Source organism: Neophocaena asiaeorientalis, unplaced genomic scaffold, assembly GCF_003031525.2.
Source record: "Neophocaena asiaeorientalis asiaeorientalis breed wild unplaced genomic scaffold, Neophocaena_asiaeorientalis_V1.1 scaffold185, whole genome shotgun sequence".
NCBI lineage: Eukaryota > Metazoa > Chordata > Mammalia > Artiodactyla > Phocoenidae > Neophocaena > Neophocaena asiaeorientalis.
The window spans coordinates 886,620-905,398 of NW_020171809.1; the positions used below are offsets into that span (position 1 = coordinate 886,620).

At 59.7% G+C, this 18,779-nt stretch overlaps 2 protein-coding genes across 13 annotated transcripts in view; both read right to left on the reverse strand.

Annotated features, from left to right (window-relative positions):
- GPR35 (G protein-coupled receptor 35) overlaps positions 1 to 15,137 on the reverse strand; it is a 17,190-nt gene extending 2,053 nt beyond the window's left edge. The window contains exons 1-2 of one of the 10 annotated variants that reach the window (XM_024762995.1): positions 12,038 to 12,053; positions 316 to 2,088 (exon numbers count right to left, since the gene is read on the reverse strand). Coding sequence is in view for 2 of the 10 variants with exons in the window: in XM_024763215.1 (XP_024618983.1) it covers positions 4,992 to 5,158 (167 nt within the window). In the remaining 8 variants the exon portion in view is untranslated. Of the gene's footprint in view, positions 1 to 315; positions 2,581 to 2,748; positions 3,723 to 4,263; positions 4,282 to 4,347; positions 4,368 to 4,991; positions 6,079 to 12,037; positions 12,100 to 15,002 lie in introns of those variants that run through there. The other 9 variants (XM_024762918.1, XM_024762623.1, XM_024762782.1 and 6 more) reach the window with 9 other exon arrangements.
- A 2,186-nt stretch (positions 15,138 to 17,323) lies between these two features.
- Positions 17,324 to 18,779, reverse strand: part of CAPN10 (calpain 10) — a 13,778-nt gene continuing 12,322 nt past the window's right edge. For all 3 annotated transcript variants that reach the window (XM_024762181.1, XM_024762025.1, XM_024761954.1), the window contains 2 exons: positions 17,691 to 17,861; positions 17,324 to 17,465 (listed from right to left, as the gene is read on the reverse strand). In XM_024762181.1, coding sequence (XP_024617949.1) covers positions 17,445 to 17,465; positions 17,691 to 17,861 — 192 coding nt within the window. In that variant the 3' untranslated portion in view covers positions 17,324 to 17,444. The remainder of the gene's footprint in view (positions 17,466 to 17,690; positions 17,862 to 18,779) is intronic.

The following is an 18,779-nucleotide window of genomic DNA, read 5'->3' on the forward strand; positions in this document are numbered from 1 at the left end:
CCTCCTCCCTCCTTCCCTCCCTCCTCCCTCCTCCCTGTGCTTTATCCTCTTCCTGAGGGCACAGTGGCTGGGGCCACCCCAGGCGCCAGCCTCCCTCCCTCCCTCCCTCCGAGACCCTCCCCAGCTCTCTGCCCTGAGGTCCCACTTAGATTGGCCTGAGGCCACCCTGGGGTCAGGAGTCCCCTTGAGCTCCCTACAGCCAGGGCCATGAGGGCAGCCCTGCTCCTCCGGGTGCAGACCCGTGGCTCAGAGCCGACCTTAGGGTGGCCCTGGGCGTCGTACACCCTGTCATCAGAAGCATGCACGTGGCCTCACCCTCCGTGCCTCTCGCTCCCCTGGACGTGCTCCGTGCGTGCTCCGTGACACAGCCTGGGGCTGCTGGGATCAGCTCACCAGGGTGGAGGTGGGCGGGGTCAGCGCTCTGACATTCAGGGCCGGGGCAGATGGTGCAAAGGTCAGGCTCTGGCTTCACCCTGAGCCGGTCAGCACCCGGGGGTGCTGGTGTCAAACGTGCAGGACCACGGAGCACACATGAGTGAGTGGCGCACGCCCACCAGACCCCCTCCCATCCCCCCACCTTTGTTTCTCTGGCTGGAAGGGCCTGGAGGGGTGGGGCGGGAGTGGCCTTCCTTCCCCCATGGGCACAGGCCCTGTTGGGGGCTCGCTGACCTTTAGGTGAGGTAGGGAAGGGGGTTCAGTCCACTCAGGGGAGGGCCCGCAGCCAGGTTGGTGTGTTCTGCTCCACCGGCCCCCTCCCCACACAGGAAGGGAAGAGTATTCCAGAGCCTGCGGCTGCAGTGTCGGGTTCACTGGTGTCTGGCATGGGGGCGCCCACTTCCTCAGCCACGGCCCCCTGGGAGCCTCCAGGCCACAGGCCACTAGGGAGGCAGGAGCACAGACCGTAGCCAGAGCAGAAGTCTTCCACCAGTTGCCCCCATTCCATCTCTGCTGAATTATAATTGCATATTTGCCAGCAGTTACATTTCCATGGGCCCTTTCGCTGTGTGTGAAATCTCTACAGCCCCTAAGGAGCTTCTCTCCTCGTCTTTGCAGGGTTCTGCTTGTTCTCTCCCTGTTCTGAGCGACACGCCACTCTGCACAGGTTCTGTGACCCCCAGACCCATGCAGGCAGTCTCCTCAGACCCCGGAACCCACTGGAACAACTGCTGGGATCCTCCCTTCCTGTCCGCCTGCCCTGCTGGCCGCAGCCAGGCCAGCTGTGTGTGGCACCCCCAGCCCAGAACCCTCGGAGCCTACCGGGAATGTCCCCTGATTCTGCAGGCCCAGCTGCCACAGGGGGTCCTCCGTGCCATCTCCCCACCCGAGCTGGGTCCAGGGCCTACCCCTCACTACTCGGGCCAGTGGTGCCGCACCAGTGGATGGCTGCTGTCTCTTCTGGATCACCCACAGCCCAGGGCACTGCCTGGGCGGGAGAAGAGGAGGCAGGCCTGTCCCCTCCCTTGATGCCCTCCACTCAGACGGCTGCCTAGGGTCTGGGCCCCGGTCCACACACCCCGGGGCGTATAACTTTCAGTGTAGCCTCAGTGTGGCCCAATATTTTGTGCAGGAAAGTTAAAAAATCTAACTGCAGTCTTTCAATTTTCCCTTTTATAATAAAACAAACTAACCGTCAGGGAGAAGGACACCAACTTTGCAAGAGTCTCAAGGTGCACACGAGACTTTGAGGAAATGCCTTGTTCGTGGCACCTCATCTCTGTCCTTTAGGGTGAAAAAAGTTTGGGGAGTCAAGTCCCAAGGTCCAGCTCAAATAGCATGGGGTCCCCAGAAGGCATGGCAGCCAGTTGAGGCCCCTGCCTGTGCCAGGCGAGGGCGTGGGGCCCTCTGTGGAGAACAGGGGCCCCAGCTGGCCTCCTGCTTGGATGTACAGACCTGTCACCTCCAACAGACACTGTGCAGCCATGGCCCCGCGGCGGCTACGGCCCCTTGCAGCACGGCCGGTGCTCAGGGTGCTTGGCTGTCAGGGGCCCTCTGCCAGTTCCTGCTGGGGGAGCCTGGCCCGAGGGGTAGGAGGACCTCAGAGGTGTCGCTTCCTGCTCCAGGGGTGACAGTGAGATCAGTCGGCTTCCCCTGCAAGACGTGGGAAGTCACCCTCTGATTATGCGCTGAAATACCTTTGCTGTCACCTGGAGATGAGTCTGGTCATGTTTGGGAGGTCCAAGCCTCCCGCCAGCCCTCCCTGCTGGCCCCCCAAGGAACCCCGCAGACTCCCTGAATGGGATCTGGGGCAGAGAGTGGGCACAGACCCCTGTTGCCTGGGCACCATAGCGACCTCTGGAGCTGGGACCCCACTTTAGAAATAGCCCAGGATCCAGGATGAGTTTCACAAAGCAGCGCTCACTGTGCTAGGAAAACCCCACTCAGATACCTCCTCTTCCAGCTTCAGATGCTTGTCTCAACCCACGGATACATTTCAGAGACTTGAATGAGGTGGCAGTCCAGGCCCTGGGAGACACCCTAAGTTCCTCTGCACTGCTGTCCACGCTCATGCCCCCTTTCTAGACCATCACCTCCCGCGGATCTCCCCCATCAGGACACTCTGCTGAGGTGCAAAACCCTATCCCAGCCCCCACCTGCTGAGACCCCCATGCCAGCCCCCACCTGCTGAGACCCCCATGCCAGCCCCCACCTGCTGAGACCCCATCCCAGCCCTCATTCCGCTCTGAGACCCCTGGCCCCAGGGGCACTGGCCTGCTGGCACTGAGCCCCCGAAGCCTACGCAGGTGCTACCTGTAGGGGGTGGTGGGGAAGCAGGGCTGAGGTGAGCCGGTCCCCCTGACTGTACGCCTCCTTCAAGCCGGCAGGCGGTGGGCAGGCTGATGACAGCACAGTTGGGGTGACATGGCTCCCCACCACCTGCACCAGCCCGACCCCAGGGCTGCCTGGGGAAGTTTCTGGGAGAGGAAGTGGGGTGCAAGGGGCCGCCTGTGTCAACACCTCCAGAGGAGCGGTGTGCTTGCTAAGACAGCACCCGCTCTGGAGACAGCCCGAGCTAGCGAGTCCAGACCACCCGGCGGCGCGGAGGCATCCTCTCTCCCATCGTCTCTGGCCTCTCTGGATGGCGCTGAGCCTTTCCCAGGGCTGAGCCCCGTGGCTGCGGTCGGTGCCTGCACCCCACCCCGGCACGCTGGCGGGAAGGCCCTGCACCTTCGCACGCACCACACCCACGCTGACGCTGACGGGGTGACCGCGGACACACGGGAGCTTCCTGCAGCTCTGCTCCAGCCGCAGGCTCGTCCCTCCCCTCCACCAGCTGCACCTCGTCACACCCACCTCCTGAGGGGCCTTCTTTCCAGACCGTCCCTTCCCCTGGTCTAGAGTGTTCTCCTCCCCCACTCCGCCAGGCCCTCCCAGGGCGTTCTCTTCTCCCCACTCTGAGCTCAGGGCTGGGACACCCTGCTCAAAGGGCTACCCCCGCCCCCTGCAGAGCCCACCTCCGGGCTACGCAGTCCTCCGCTTGGGTCCCGCAGCACCTGGCCTCAGCACCTCTCTCTGCACAGACTGCCAGGGGCTGGGAGAGCTCCGACCCCAGCCCTGCCCATCTCCACAGGCGGAACCTGAGGCCCAAGAAGGGGAGTGGCTGGCCCAGGCCTCCTAAGCCTGCAGAGACCCTGCCCAGAGGCCCGAGGAGGGCCCGGGCTCCACCCTCCAGACCCAGGCCTGAGGGTCCTGCCGTGGGCTCCTCCCTTGCCTTGCCTGCTCTCTGCCCGTCCCCCGACCCCCAGTCTCCCCCGCCTCCTCCCCCGGCCCCTCCCTAGACCCCCACCCTGCCTGGCGTCCTCCACAGGGCTTCCCCTGAATGTCTACTGTGTCCTTGTTCTGGGACCCCACCCACTCTCGCGCATAGTAGGGCCTCAACAAATCCCGTTCACCGGTCAGCAGGGGCCCCAACCGGAGAATCCAACCGGGTGGCCAGCGCCAAGGAACAAGCAGATTCTTGGCCCATAGCGGGGCGCTGTAAACAGGAGTGGCCGCAGGCTCAGAACCCTGTCGGCCTGGAGTGGGATGGAGCGTCTCTCCCCACCTCCCTGCCCCACGGCCCTTCCCTCTACTGGCCCTTCGGCTAGCTCCCTCCCAGTGGAAGGAGCTGGGGCTGCTCAGGGGAGGGCCGGGTCCTTTCCTCAAGTCCCACTGGATCCCCGGGGCTCCGAGAGGCCTGGCCCATTCTCACTGCCGGCTGGTCTCAAAACCATAAAGGACCCTCCCCAGAGAAGGACTGGGAAGGGCCCCGCTGCTGGCACCCACCGTGGAGCCCCCAGAGCCTCGGTGCTCAGGCTCAGACAGAGCCCCCCGCGCCTCGTCCCAGCACCCTCCTCTCCGGCTTTGCACCTGCTAGGGAGCCCACGTGGCAGGCCCGTGGGTGGTGGCGGTCCAGGCGCATGTCTGAAGGAGGGTCTCTCCTGCCCCTTCCTCCCGGCCCCCCACCCCTCCGAATGTTTGGGGTTTGAGACAAAAAGGCTGCTGGCAACAGCTGCAGCTGGGAGATATGCATCACTACCCTATCTAGGTGAGCCTCCCTTCGAGGGAAGTGCCCCCCGGAGGCGGAGTCACTCCAGCGTAGGCTCTGGACGTGGCCCAGGGCCCCTACCGCACCGCCACCGGGAACCTCACTGCTTCCGGGGCCCCAGCTTCCTCACCTCGGGTGGCAGCGAGGCCCCTGCCGTCAGGGTCAAGGAGGGGACAAAGCCCTGAGAGTGGGGGATTCAGGACCCTGGCCGAGAAAGAGGACGAAGGACCCTGAGGACACCCAGGTGGGGTGTCCTGAGCCGGGCAGTGTGGCCCCTGGCCAAGGGCCTTGACCCACCCAGGCTGTCCTCCCCAGGCTACATACACTCTGTGTCCACTCCGACCTCACTCTACACTACGGTCTGCCCCTCTTCTGTGCCCACCCTCGCCGCCCCACGCGTGGGCAAACGTGCTGGACATGGCTGGCGGGGGGCGGGGGCGGGGGGCCATGGGCCAGGTGGGCGTACCCAGCACGGGGGCAGCGTGCAGTCATATCGCGAGGCTTCACAGAGGGCAGGTCAGGACCTGGAGGCTTCTTGAAGGAGGAGGCCCTGGATCTGGACCTGGGAGGTGGGAGGAGAGGAGAGGGGGAGGGGCTTCCTGGAAGATGGAAGCGCGATGCCTGCCTCGGCATCGGGACAGAAGGCTGGAGATGAGCCACAACCTCTCTCGCACGATCCCCAGCACAGCTGGGCGGACGGGGCAGCTGGACTGCCCGCAGGGAGATGTGGCCGTTGGCGCAGGCGGAGGGGGACCCCGCGCAGCTGGCACCTCCAGAGCCTGACGGGGCCGTGGAGGCTGGTCACCGGTCCCACCACCCTGCCTTTAATCCAGTACAGCTGACTCTCCGTTCTCGTGGATTCTGCATTATCTCTGATGTATTGAAATATCGCACCGAAGGACAGTTTATCTTGATTACTGACTCCTGCGGGGCCTCGTAGATGTGCCGAGGCCGAGGCCTCACTTGCCTCACCCTGGCCCAGGCGCCTGGCCGGGATGGCGTGGACCCGTGGGCCCGTGGGCCCTGGGCTCAGCCTTGGGCCTGGCATCCCTGCGAAGCTGAGAGAGGAGGCGTGGACTTCTGTCACTGCGGGCACTTTCTGTTCCCCTCTTCTCGGAAACCAGGCCTGGGAAACATCCCTCCCGCCTCCCGCTGGTTTGGCCAAAAGCCAGCCTGGGGGCCCTGTCAGGCTGCCCCTGCTGCCGCCGTAGTGGGGCAAGGCGGGGGTGACTGCAGGACGCCATGCGGGGAGTGGAGGAGGATGGGGGCACACCCCTCAGGAAACTGCGGGCGATGGGGACACGGCTCGGGGGAGGAAGAGGATCCCCCTTGCCCTCCTCCCGCTGGCCGGCAGCCCTGCCCTGGGCCGCCCGCTCTTCCTCGCAGTCCCTTCAGCCTTGTCCCGGGTCCTCACGTCAGCCACTCGAGCTCCCGCTCAACACTCCCCCCGCACCCTGAACCGCTGCCAGCCCTGTTCGCACTGGGCGGGTTGCTTCTCCCCCGCAGGCCCTGGGCCCTGGGTCCCCCCTGAGCCACCAGACCAGCCTCAGCTCCCCAGAGGAAGGCCGGGAGAGGCAGGGGACAGACCCTTCCGGTCTGGGCTGCCCCCTCGCCCCCTCCTCTCCGGCACCGTCCCCCCGTCCCCTCACCCAGCAGCCGCCGGCTTCTAGGAGCCCTTCTCTGCTGGGTCTGCCCCCCACCCCCCGGCCAGGCTCTTCCCAGCCTCACTCCCTTTGTCTCCCTGCAGGTTGGTCGGTCTCTCTCTCTCTTTCTCTCTCTCAGGGGCAATGGATGAGCCCAGGCCCCCGGCTCTGCCCACAGCCTCACAGCCCCTCAGGGGACCCGGCGGTACAGACCAGAGGCACGGCCAGATGGGGCCTCGCAGGCCCAACTGCCCGCCACCTGGGGAGAGCCACCTGGGGAAGGCATCCTTCTGTGACTGGACGTTGGGAATCGGCCAGCAAGGGGACGAGGCCAGGAATCAGCCCTCTGTCCTCGGGCGCCTTCATGGCACCTTGGCTGGCCTCCTGTCTGCTGGAAGCGCACTCAAGTGTCACTGGCTGGGGTGACACAGTGGCTGGAATTGGACAGGAGCCGGGGAGTTGATCCTCATGGGGCAGGAGACCTGGGGTTCTCTGTACTAGACTCCCTACCTTGATATATAGTTGAGCTTCCCGTAATAAAAAGTTTATAAAAATAGAGACACAGGTGCATGGCTGGGGAAGGGTCTGCATTAGGTGGGCAGATGAGGTGGCCGGTCAGCAAGGGCACGTGGAACGGGAGGGGCTGCCTGCCCGAGTCCAGCTCTTCGGCCCAAGGTGCCCTCAACCCAAGACTTGCTCTGTGCCAAGCCTGGCGCTCACCCGGCCGCCAGCGCCGGGCCTCGGGCACAACCCATGACTCATCTCCGTGCATTGCCCGCTGGCCGGGCGGAGAGGGGACGGCACCACAGGAGTGGGTTGAGGGGTGGGGAAAGCCACCCGCCTCCCTCCTAGACCCCACCTCCTGCCCGCCAGCCCCGCCTGGCTCAGCGGCAGATGCCACCACGGCCAGCAGGGGCCCTCCCGCGGAAGGCCTCCAGCCCCTGCCCCTGCGGCTGCCACCTCTGTCCTTCCACAAAGCCGCTACGTGGCCTCTGTGACCCGCCCTGCTCACCCTGCCCCCCCATTCGCTCATTTGTTCACCCACTCAGCAAATGTGGCTGAGCGGGAAAGGGTGTGGGCAGGAGGGCAGGGGGTGCCAGAGCCCCGGCAGCCGCCCTCAGGGCCTGGCTGTGCTGCAGACAGGGGACAGGGAGGCCAGCTCCCACGGGCCACCTTTGGACGCCCACTGTGTCACCCGCACGAGCTCGTGTTTCCCCCTCAAACGGTGGAGTCAGTGGGACGCAGCCAGAGAGGGAGAGCACTGGGCTTGGAAACACCAGGGAGGACGTGGCGGCCATGCCGCCTGCCCGCCCTCGGCCTCTGGCCTCCACTGCCACCCGCTCCCCACCCGGCCAGGGAGCCCACGGGGGGCCGGCTCTGAGTGGCCCAGGGATGGCTGCCCTGTTTCCAGGAACGAGCAGGCACATCCGGGGCGGAGCCTGTGGTCCTCGGGCCAGACGGCCAGCGCTGCAGATGCTCTCCAGGCTCTGGAATGTCCCTCTGTCTGTGACCGCCGCACAGGCCAGGGGCCCGGCGGACAGAGGCCATGGGTCCAGGGCACGCACTCTGGTGCCCTGGGGCGGGCATCCCTGGCGTCCGGCCGTCCCGGCGCCGCTACTCTCTCACTGCAAGCTCCCCCACCCAGTCCCCCTCGTAAACCCCTGGTGCCCCTAGACAGACCCCGCCTCTGCCCTCCTATGCTCTGCATCCCCTTCCTACCCCCGTGCTCCCTTCACCCTGGGACCCCTTGGTGCCCAACAGAGGCCAAGCCAGGGATGTCCAGTCCTCTCCCAGCTGGCTGAGGGCAGGGGCGCCTGACGGCCCATCAGGCCTCCTCTGGGGTGGCTCCCAGGCCGCCCGCTCCGTCACCTGCCCTGAACCCCGGGACCCCTCCCGCAGGGTCGGTGGGTGGGCCATGGCGCTGCTCCAACCGCAGGTTCCTGCCTGCTCCAGGGTCTCCTTCCCCTTTCTCTGCCTGGGGTTTCTCTGCCTGGAAGGCAGCTGCTGGCCCCCTGACAGCCCCCCCTGGGACTCCACGTCCCCGGGCGGCCCTCCAGCGCCAGCACCCCACCTGGTCTCGGGCTTCCCTTCCCAGCAGAGATGGCCATCCTGGCCCGCGCCACCCCACCCAGGCATCCCCTGCCCACTCTCCGCCCTCCTTCCTCACCAGGTGGCCAGTCCCCTGCAGGGGCCCCCACTGCCTAACAGCAGCTCCCAGGCCCTGCTCCCGGCGGCGACCTCGGGCTGGGGAGTCCAATGGGCAGAGAGCAACCCAAGTGTGTGCCCAGCACACATCATCCTTGCCTTAAAGTCAGCAGCTGGATTCAGAGCAGGAGGGGGCGCGTCTCCCTTGAAAGGCTCCTGTCTCTCTATGAGGGGTTTCCCCCTTCCCCCCTCCCCTAAGGGCAGCCGGCCTTTAGCTCAGGCTGCTTTCAGCCAGTCTGTCTGGGGCGAGCCCAACTTAACAAGCACCCCGCCCACCTATGCACAGGTATGTATATACACATGCATGTACATACACGTGCGTGTACACAGACACAGACGCAGGCACAGGCACGGATACACGCATACACACATATGTATACACACACACGTGTATGTGCGTGCACACACACCACAGCAGTTCGGGGCGGATTCATGGGCCCTACCCTCGCACCTGTTCACCCTCACCTGGGCCTCCAACCTCTGCCCTTACCTCCCCCACCTGCCCGTCCTGGGCCCCTTGCAGCAGGCCTGCCACCCCATCTACCAGCTGTTCGTTTCCCCCCACTATCTGCTGAGTGCCCTCTGGCAGCCCCTGAGCCAAGCAGCTGGTCTCCTGCTTGAGGTCAGAGTCAGTCTGCACAGCCCCATGTGGTGGGGCTGCACTTCCAGGAAGTCAGTACTGGGGCAGATTGGTCAGACTGCAGGGCTGTGGAAAGCTGCTGGGGCTGCTCCTGTTTAGATAAGCGGCCAGTAGAGGGGTGGGGCGTGCGAGCCGGCCGAGAGGATGGGCCCCTTGTCGGCCATGGTGCTGCGACGCTCCCCCCGCTGCACTTCCCCCCCTGGAGAAGCCTGGCCTGGGTCTGGCTGACTGCTTGCCTCCCCTGGGGGCCCAGCCCTCTGCAGAGCCTGGCTAGACGGCAGTACAGTACCTCAGGCCCACACGTTCTCCCAAAAGATGTCTGCGCGCACAGTGTCTGCTTCTCCCAACCCCTCCTTGCTCCGCCACTGGGATTTGGGACCCACCATGGTCAGCACATAGAGGCATCCTCCCTGAGGGGGCCCTCTGGCTGCCATGTCGTAGACCCAGCAGGCCCTGGCAGACCACCTTGTTCCATCTCCCAGCAGCACTGGGCAGAGATGAACTATCCCTAGTTCTTTACTTTTAAAATGTTTTAATGAAACGTTAACTAGGTCTAATGCACACCAGGTACCTGTGCACAGGTAAGGGGGAAGCCCTCGGCCTCTGAGGCCCCCTTGCATGCTGTCTGGATCTGGCTGCAGGACCCAGGGCACAGGCTAACTGCTGGGCCACTGCCCTTCTGGCTCTGAGGCAGTGGTGCACTCGCCTTATTTTGCTCTTTCCTCTCTGGCTTCTCCTCTCACATCCCTGTTGTTCTCCATGTGGGTCCCTAACTTGGGGTTTGGTCCTGGGCCCTTTCTCGCCCCATCACACACTCTCCATACAGATTCACCCAGTCCTGTTGATTCAAGAATCACCCCTATCCCCTGACCGCTCTGCCAGCTCCAGCCCAGACCTCTGGACCACACGTGGACTGTCCACAAGGCATCTTCTCTTGGACATATAACAAGCACTTTAAGCGTAACTTGACCAGAACTGACCACATCATCAAGCCCCTTCATCATACCCCCATGCTGTAATCTTCCTTCAAAGTTCCCCATCTCAGAGAATGATCCCTCTTGTTGCCCAGGCCAGATATTTGAGTGTCATTCTTAACACACAAATTTCCCCTCCCTCCTACATCTAATCAGTCATTGATAAGTTAAGTATGCAGATTGTAAGCACAATAGCAATCATTGAAAAGATAAAACAGGGAGGCATAATAAATAAACCAACAGAGGACATAAATGGAATATGAAACAAAGTACTCAATTAATCCAAAAGTGGGAAGAAAAGAGACAAAGAATAGATGAGATAAATAGAAAACAATAGCAAGATGGTAGATCTAGCCCAACCATATCAATAATCACATTAAATATAACTGGTCTAAACACTCCAATTAAAAGGCAAAGATTATCAAACTGATTAAAAATGCAAGAAGTGACAATACACTCTCTAAATGATATACACTTTAAACAAACAGATAGATTAAAAGCAAAAAATGAAAGCAAAGTGAAGGAATGGAAGAAGATGTAAAATGAAAACACCAATCATAAGAAATTTGGGATGGCTGTATTGAGGGACTCTTACTGGAGCTAAAAAGGTGACACTTCATATTGATAAAAGGATCAACTCAGAAGAATGAGTAGACAAATCCACACTTATGATAGGTTATTTTGACACTCCTCTCTCAGTAACTGAGAAAAAAATTATTAAGGATATAGTAGACTTGAACATCAATCGACTTGCCCACACTGATGTCCACAGAGCAGCATACCCAACAAGAGCAGAATAACCATTCTTTTCAAGTACACATGAATAGTCTCCAAAATAGGCTATATACTGGGCCAGAAAGCAAGTCTCAAAACAATTAAGAGGATTTAAATCATATAGAATATGTTCTTCAAATACAACACAACTAAATGAGAAATCAGTAGCAAAAGATATAAGCTATCTAAAGAATGCCCAAATATTTGGAAATTAAGCAACATAAGTATAACAAACTCAAGGTTAAATAGGTAATCAAAGGGAAATCAGAAAGTATTTTGAACTAATTGATATGAAAACACAACTTATCAATATTTGTGAGATAAAGCTAATGCAGTGTTTAGAGAAAAACTTGTAGCTTTAAGTGCTGATACTGGGAAAGAGAAAAGGCCTAAAATCATTCATCTAAGATTTCACTTTGGGAAGCTATGAAACAACAACAACAAACTAAACCCAAGTAAGTAGAAGAAAGGAAATAAGAAAAGGTAAAAGTAATATAATAGAAAAATAACAACAGAGAAAAATCAATAAAATGGAAGTTGGTTCTTTGAAAAGATCAATGAAGCTGGTAAACCTCTGGCTAAACTGATCAAGAAAAAAAAAATCCAGACAAAGGATCATTCACTCCTTGATCAGCTGGAGGCAATGGAACTCAGACTGGATACAAACAGACTGACTTTAAATCCCAGCACTTGCTACTTACTAGCTGTGGCCAGATGATCTCTGTGTTCCTCTTTATCCTCATTTTGTAAAACACACGTAATACAAGATTATGTATTGGAGCCTGAATCAAGATGGCAGAGGAGAAGGACGTGCTCTTACTCTCTCTTGTGAAAAAACCAGAATCACAACTAACTGCTGAACAGTCATTGACAGGAAGACACTGGAACTCACCCAAAAAAGATACCCCACATCCAAAGACAAAGGAGAAGCCGCAATGAGAAGGTAGTAGGGGTGCAATCCAATAAAATCGAATCCTATAACTTCTGGTTGGTTGACTCACAAACTGGAGAACACTTATACCACAGAAGTCCACCCACTAGAGTGAAGGTTCTGAGCCCCATGTCAGGCTTCCAAACCTAGGGCTAGGGCAATGGGAGGAGGAATTCCTAGAGAATCAGACTTTGAAGTCTAGTGGGATTTGATTGCAGGACTCTGACAGGACTGGGGGAAACAGAGACTCCACTCTTGGAGGGCACACACAAAGGAGTGTGCACATCGGGACCCAGGGGAAGGACCCAGGGGAAGTGACCCCAAGGGAGACTGAACCAGACCTACCTTCTAGTGTTGGAGGGTCTCCTGCAGAGGCGGTGGGTGGCTGTGGGTCACCATGAGGACAAGGACACTGGCAGCAGAAGTTCTGGGAAGTACTCCCTGGCACCATACATACAATGGAAGATTACTCAGCCATAAAAAGGAATGCAATTGGGTCATTTGTTGAGACGAGTTAAGTCAGAAAGAGAAAAGCAAATATCGTATATCAACGTATATATGTGGAAGCTAGAAAAATGGTACAGATGAACCAGTTTGCAGGGCAGAAATTGAGACACACATGTAGAGAACAAACGTATGGACACCAAGGGGGGAAAGTGGCGGCGGGGTGATGGTGGGGTGAATTGGGAGATTGGGATTGACATGTACACACTGATGGGTATAAAATGGATAACTAATAAGAACCTGCTGTATAAAAAAGTAAATAAAATAAAATTTAAAAATTCAAAAAAAATCCATAAATTACTAATATCAAGAATGAAGGAGGACACATCATTTAGACCCTACAGACATTAGAACAATAATAAAGGAAACTTATAATAACTTTATGAGGAGACATTTCACAACTCAGTTGAAATTCACAAATTCCTTGAAAGTCACCACTTGCCAAAATTTGTAGAAGAAATATAAAATTTGAATAGCCTGCATCTATTAAAGTTGTTGAATTTATAATTAAAAACCTTTCCACAAAGAAAACTCCTGACCCAGATGATGTCACTGGTGAATTCTATCAAACATTTAAGGATGAAATAATGCTAATCTTACACTTTCTGAAAATAAATAAGGAGGAACACTTCCCAACACATTTTCAAAGACAAGCTTTACCCTCATAGCAAAACTAGACAAAGATGGTATTACAAGAAAACTACAGATTAACATCATGTATGAACATAGACACGAAAATCCTTAATAAAATATTTTTAGCTGATTGAATCCAGCAGTATAGAAAACAAATAATCCACCATGCACAAGTATCCCAGGATTGTAAGGTTTATTTTAACATTAGAATATCCATCAATATAATTCCCTATATTAATAAAATAAAGGAGAACATAATCCTCTTAATAGGTGCAAAAAACATCATTTTACAAAATTCAATACCCATTTATGACAGAAACTCTCAGCAAACTAGGAATGGAAAACAGGTATGCTCAAAACCACAAAATATCGCTGAGAGAAATTAAACTGTCAAAAATGGATAGCTACACCATGCTCGTGGGTCGGAAGGTCCCACCCAGTTCTCCTCACCTCCATCGGCACAACCAAACCTACTAAGGAAGCATCAAGCATCTCGCTCTGCGGGCTTTGCTTTCCAAGCAGACCACAGCACTGCCCTCTCCCCTCAGCGCCCCCGTCCGGCCCCCGCCCACCGGAACACCCTCCTGTCTCGCTTGCAAGAAGGCAGCAGCCTTCTGGTTGGTCCCCTCCCCCCAGTCGTTCCTGAGACTCCAGCCAGAGACAGACGTCAAGCAGGCACACATGGGGCCCTGCGTGAAACTGCCACGGCTCCCACTGCCCAAGACGTGAGACCCCAGCTCCTGGAACGGCCTCGGAACCCTCACACGCTTCTCCAGCCTCAGCTCTTGCCTCGTTCCCCAAGCCCACTCCCCGCGCTGCAGGCACAGAGAGCTTCTTTCCATTCTCTGAGGGTGCCCGGTTCTTCCGCCAGCCCCTGCCCTGCACCTGGCTGACCCCAGGCTGGTCGAAGACCACCCAGCCCCACCGCCACCCCCATGCGTCACCTATCACCTCATTGTCATGACTCTCTGGGTGACCTGTGTGCAGACAGTCCAACCTGAGGAGCCTGCATGCCTGGAGCGAGCTGCATGTGCTCACAGAGGGGCTTCAGAATGAAGGGACTGGGGGAGCAAGATGGTGGACAGGGATCGCAGATGCCGGCGGTCCCGTCCATGGGGCTTGGGGGATGAGGGCTGAGCCCACAGACATGCACACGTATGCCCCGGCACCCCGGCATCACATCTGCCCAGGCCCCGGAACCTGCAGGGGACCTGGCCTGGCCCCGGATGGCGCAGCCCCAGCCCAGCCCGAGCCAGTGCTGGCTCCTCAGCCTGCAGCCTCACTTCCTGGGTGATTCGTGAAGGGACCAGGAGTCCCAGGCAGCTGAGGAGAGGCCCTGGCCCTGCGTGTCGGGGTGGGGGTGGGGGGAAGGGGCGGGGCAGCGGAGTGGGAGGCGGGAGGCTTAGGAAATCGCGCACAGGAGTGCCCCTGACTAAACCTCCACAGCCACTGGTCCCAGGGACCCCGAGTCAGCAGGCTCCCAGGCCGGACTCGGGGCTGTGCGGTCTGGGCAGATGCAGCCTGTACTCGCCAGGGATCAGAAAGGAATGGCCTGAAGGTCGCTGCACAGACTGGACACCCCCGGGCTGCGGCCAGAACCCTGGAGACAGATAGGGCCCCAGAGCCGCAGAGCCGAGCACTCCTGGGACGGGCGGGCCCAGCCTGCCCCAAAGCTTGTCCTCTCAACTAGAAAGGACTCTTCCTCTGATGGAGCAACCATGTCCTGGGCCACGTGTTGTCATAAGAACTCAGTGTCCCCAGGAGCAAAGTGCCTTTTCCCTTCACTTCACACGGCAGCAAAAGCTCCGTTAAATGTTACACGTCAGGGAAGAAAAGAATTCAGTAACGCTGCAAGAGGCGTAAACGGGACACTGAACGAGGCTTGCTTAGGAGTGGAGGTAAAGCTACAAGAGGCGTAAACGGGACACCGAACGAGGCATATGCAGGAATGGAGAGGGGCAGACAGAGGCGGAGAGGTAGAGACAGAGAGAAAGGGCTTGCTTAGGAATGGAGAGGGGCAGAGAGAGACAGAGAGACAGAGAGGAAGGGCCTGGAGCATCTGAAAGCCAGGCCCGCTCACTCCGGCCCCATCCTGCCTGCTGCTCGGGAACCCTGCCCCGCCGGACGCCCTCCCTGACAATCGCTCTCAGAGCACCAGGATCCCGACACTCACCCTGGAAGCTCTGCCGCCCCCAAGCTGACCAGGCCTAGGGAGGGAGGGAGGATGGCGAGAGAGAAGGTCCAGGCTCAGGGCTGGGTAGGACTCGGTTCCCACCGAGGAGGCGCTGCCTGCTGCCCGTGGAGCAGGAAGTGATTTTACCACAAAACTCAAGCAGACGGTTCAGGGCAAAGTCTTCTGGGAAAGCCCGGGAAAGGAGGCGTCCTCACCTGCACAGCCCCTGGCCCGCCCTTCTGGGCCATCCAGGGCCACGGCACATGGGAGGGAGGCCCCCAGTGGCATGTCCACAGAACAGGGACCCCAGGCAGGGCCTGGCCCTAGACACAGCCCTGGGCTCAGCACAGGGCACTCAGCTTGGTGTGGGTTCCGTGGAGCCCAGGTGGGCCCAGAGTAGGGTCCCAGTCTGTGTCAGTCAGTATAGTGGAGGCTTGAGGCAGCAGTGGGCGCCCCTGGGGCCCCAGGCCGTCCCAGAGCCTGCGGGGGCCCCGCCTTCTGCGGTCCCCCTCAACCCGGGGGATCCTGCACTGGGCCTGGGGGCCAGCATCAGACATGATATTAGACAAGGCCCGAGGTTTCTAACGCATCAGGAGTCCCACCATGGGCGGGAGGGGGCACGGCCACCGCAGCTGGACGGGCTCAGACCCCGGAAGACCCCCGGGAGCAGGCCCCTTCCTTCACTCCCCTCGTCGGCAGACCTGGGCTGCGCCGGACCCACCCGAGCAGACGCATCCAGACCCGGGAGTCCAGGGCAAACCGGAGGGCCAGAGAGCAGACACAGGACACCATGTCGGTGTGGCCAGAGCCCGGACGGCGAGGACACTGGAGCCCAGAGGACACAAGCTGCGCTGGCGGTGGCTCAGCTACGAGGCGACCGTGTGCAGTGGAACTGGGCCTGCCTGGCTCCTGAGGCTGGCCTGGCGCAGGGCCCCCTTCAGCTCGGCCGGTGGCTGGTCACTGTGAAGGGATGATGTAACAGCTGGCGCAAGCCTGGGGCTGACGGCAGGCGGGGGCCTGGTGCTTAGGGCACGGAGGCCACCCCCGACGGCGCCCTGCCTCTCAGTGCCCAGACTCTGCTTCCTCTGGCTCAGTAAACAAGGCCGGCGCCCGCTGCGCCAGCTGTGGCCTAGAAGCCCAGGTGGTGGGCACCTTCCCATCTGCAGCGGCCGCAGTCCTGGCCTTCAAACGACCCCGCTGTGGGACCCAGACGGGGCCCTCACCCAGCGAGGGACCAGGACTCTCCCCAGACGGGCACAGCGAGGGTGTCTGGCCGAGGGGAACCGTGAGTCACCCCACGGGCTCCTGGGGAGAAGCCGGCAGCGTCCCACCCTCTGCCCCGGGAAGGCCCACCCCCGCCTTCTGGGGTTCTGGGAGTCCTGGCGCCTTGCCCAGGGCGGGAGGCCAGTGGTGTTGGCCCTTTGGAAGGGTGGCGCTCCGCAAGGCCCCTGTCTGAACCCTCACGGGGTGAGACAGTGCACTGGCTTTCTCTATTTTCACGTAAATGAAGTGCCTCGAAGCGAAGCAAGCGGGAAAGGGAAGGGGATCAGTGTTTGACAAGAGTTCAGACGCGGTGGCCCAGCTCAAGTGCGCCCCCCGGAGGCCTCCCCAGACCGCCCCGGTGGAGCAGGGAGCCCCAGGCTGGCCCGAGGGAGAGGTGTCCCGCACACAGCTGGCTGGCAGTGACACTGGTCGTCCAGGCAGGGCCATCGGGTGAGCTGGCCGACTGCAGAAGGGCTTTGAGGCTGGGCAGGGACGTGTGGGTCTGGAGGCACCCCTCCACACCCCAGCCGATCTCGGGACCGAGCTCTTCAAGGCAGTGGCGGCTGCAGAGAGCACACGCACCCTGTGGAGGCTTAGAGAGAAAGTCCACTCCAGGGAAGGCTGCGGCCACGGCTCAAGAATCAGGAGCAGCCTGTCTCGGTCGCTGCCGGGACAAAACACCGCAGGCTCGGAGGCTTAACCACAAACATTGATTTCTCCCAGTTCTCGAAGCTGGAAGTCCAAGGTCAAGGCACTGGCCAATTTGGTTCCTGGCGGAGCCCCCGTCCTGGCTCACAGAAGGCCGCCTTCTGTGTCCTCACGTGAAGCTCTGCTACCTCTTCTAAGGACACCCACGGGGTAACCTGCCAGGGAGACCTAGCCGGGCGGGGTGTAAACACCCTGCATTTAAGCCCCATGTGGGACTCCGGATGCACGTGTCAGACCTCCCCTCCTTCCCTTATAAATATCCTGCACCCCAAACTTGTTTTCGTGTCGCCTCTGAGGTCCAAGAAGAGTTGATACCATGGGGTTTGGAGCTGGATCACCCACTGCGCCTGGCGACAGGGGCCTGCCTCTGGTGGCACAGGTGGTGGTCTCGTCCCATCCGGGGGTTTGAGATACACGGACAGCAGGGTGACAGGGCAGGTGGCTGGGGGCCAGGTGTGAGGCCACCTCTGGTCACTCAAGAAGAAGCTCCAGCTGCAGGGCAGAGAGAGCCAGGCCTGGGCCCACTGACTGCAGAGGTAGCCGGGCTCCAAGAGGAAGGACCCTCCCCCGACAGCAAGTGTGCACAACAGATTCCCCCAGATGCTCCCACCCACCTGGCCCTTAGGCCCTCTACTCCTTGGCTGCGCTCAGGGAGAGGGAGGGGACGTCCAGACATTTGAGAACCAGTGGGCATTCAGGTCCTGAGTTGACACTGACCTCTGGCACATCCTCACGGGCCCTGCCAGGGTGGGACACAGGAGGCTGTTGACAGTGGAATCTTGCCAGGACCGGCTCCCAGCGGGCAATGGCGTCACTTCCTGGTCTCCAAACATGTAACTGGGATTCACATGTGCAAATGACCAACACCCTCTCTGGGGTCAGAGACACCTGTCAGGAAGGCCAAGGGCGAGGCTGAAACCATCACCCACCCCAGACAACAAATCACAAACGGTACCTCAGGGGAGGGTGAAGACTGGGACACCCCCCCCTTGAGTCTCTGAAGACCCTGGGGTGGTCCCATCAGGAGTGGCGGCCCCAGCCCAGCTCCACGTGACTCAGAACTCAGGGTGGTCCCGTCAGGAGTGGCGGCCCCAGCCCAGCTCCACATGACTCAGAACTCGGGGTGGTCCTGTCAGGAGTGGCGGCCCCAGCCCAGCTCCACGTGACTCAGAACTCGGGGTTCCCAGGACAACTCCTGCCCCCCGAGGGCAGCATCAGGCCCGGCAGCGCTCCGTGACGGTGCAGGTCAGGAGAGACGAGGACCAGCCCACGCTTTCGCGCAATGGAACGGCCACTGGCAGTTTTTTCCAGACTGTGTTGTAATACAGGACAAGGAGACCCAACTGGCTCGACGCCCCAATCGTGGTGATGACACGGTGTTGAAGTCAGAGGAGGAAGATGGGGCAGGAGACAAACCAGGCCAAGACAGGGGCACCAGAAATGGTTAGGAGTTGAGGGGTCCAGGGGTCAGAGGCCTGCGGGCTATCCCCTCCCAAGTCAAGAGCAGAGGACCTCATCCCGCACCTCCTAGAAGGAAGCAGGAGACCGCTGGGCGCCGGCGGCAGCATTCGCACCAGAGCCCGTCGGCCGGTAGACCAGATGACTAGAAGGCAGCCAGGTGGGGGGCCCAGCATGGACGGGGAGTTGATGGCACCATCGGCTGGTAGACCAGATGCCTAGAAGGCAGCCCGGTGGGGGCCCAGCATGGATGGGGAGTTGATGGCACCATGCTGCTTCAGCCACTCGCGGACTGCTGTGTGCTGCCCCTCCAATTTTCTCTCTCACTACCCACCCCCTCCTTCCCTA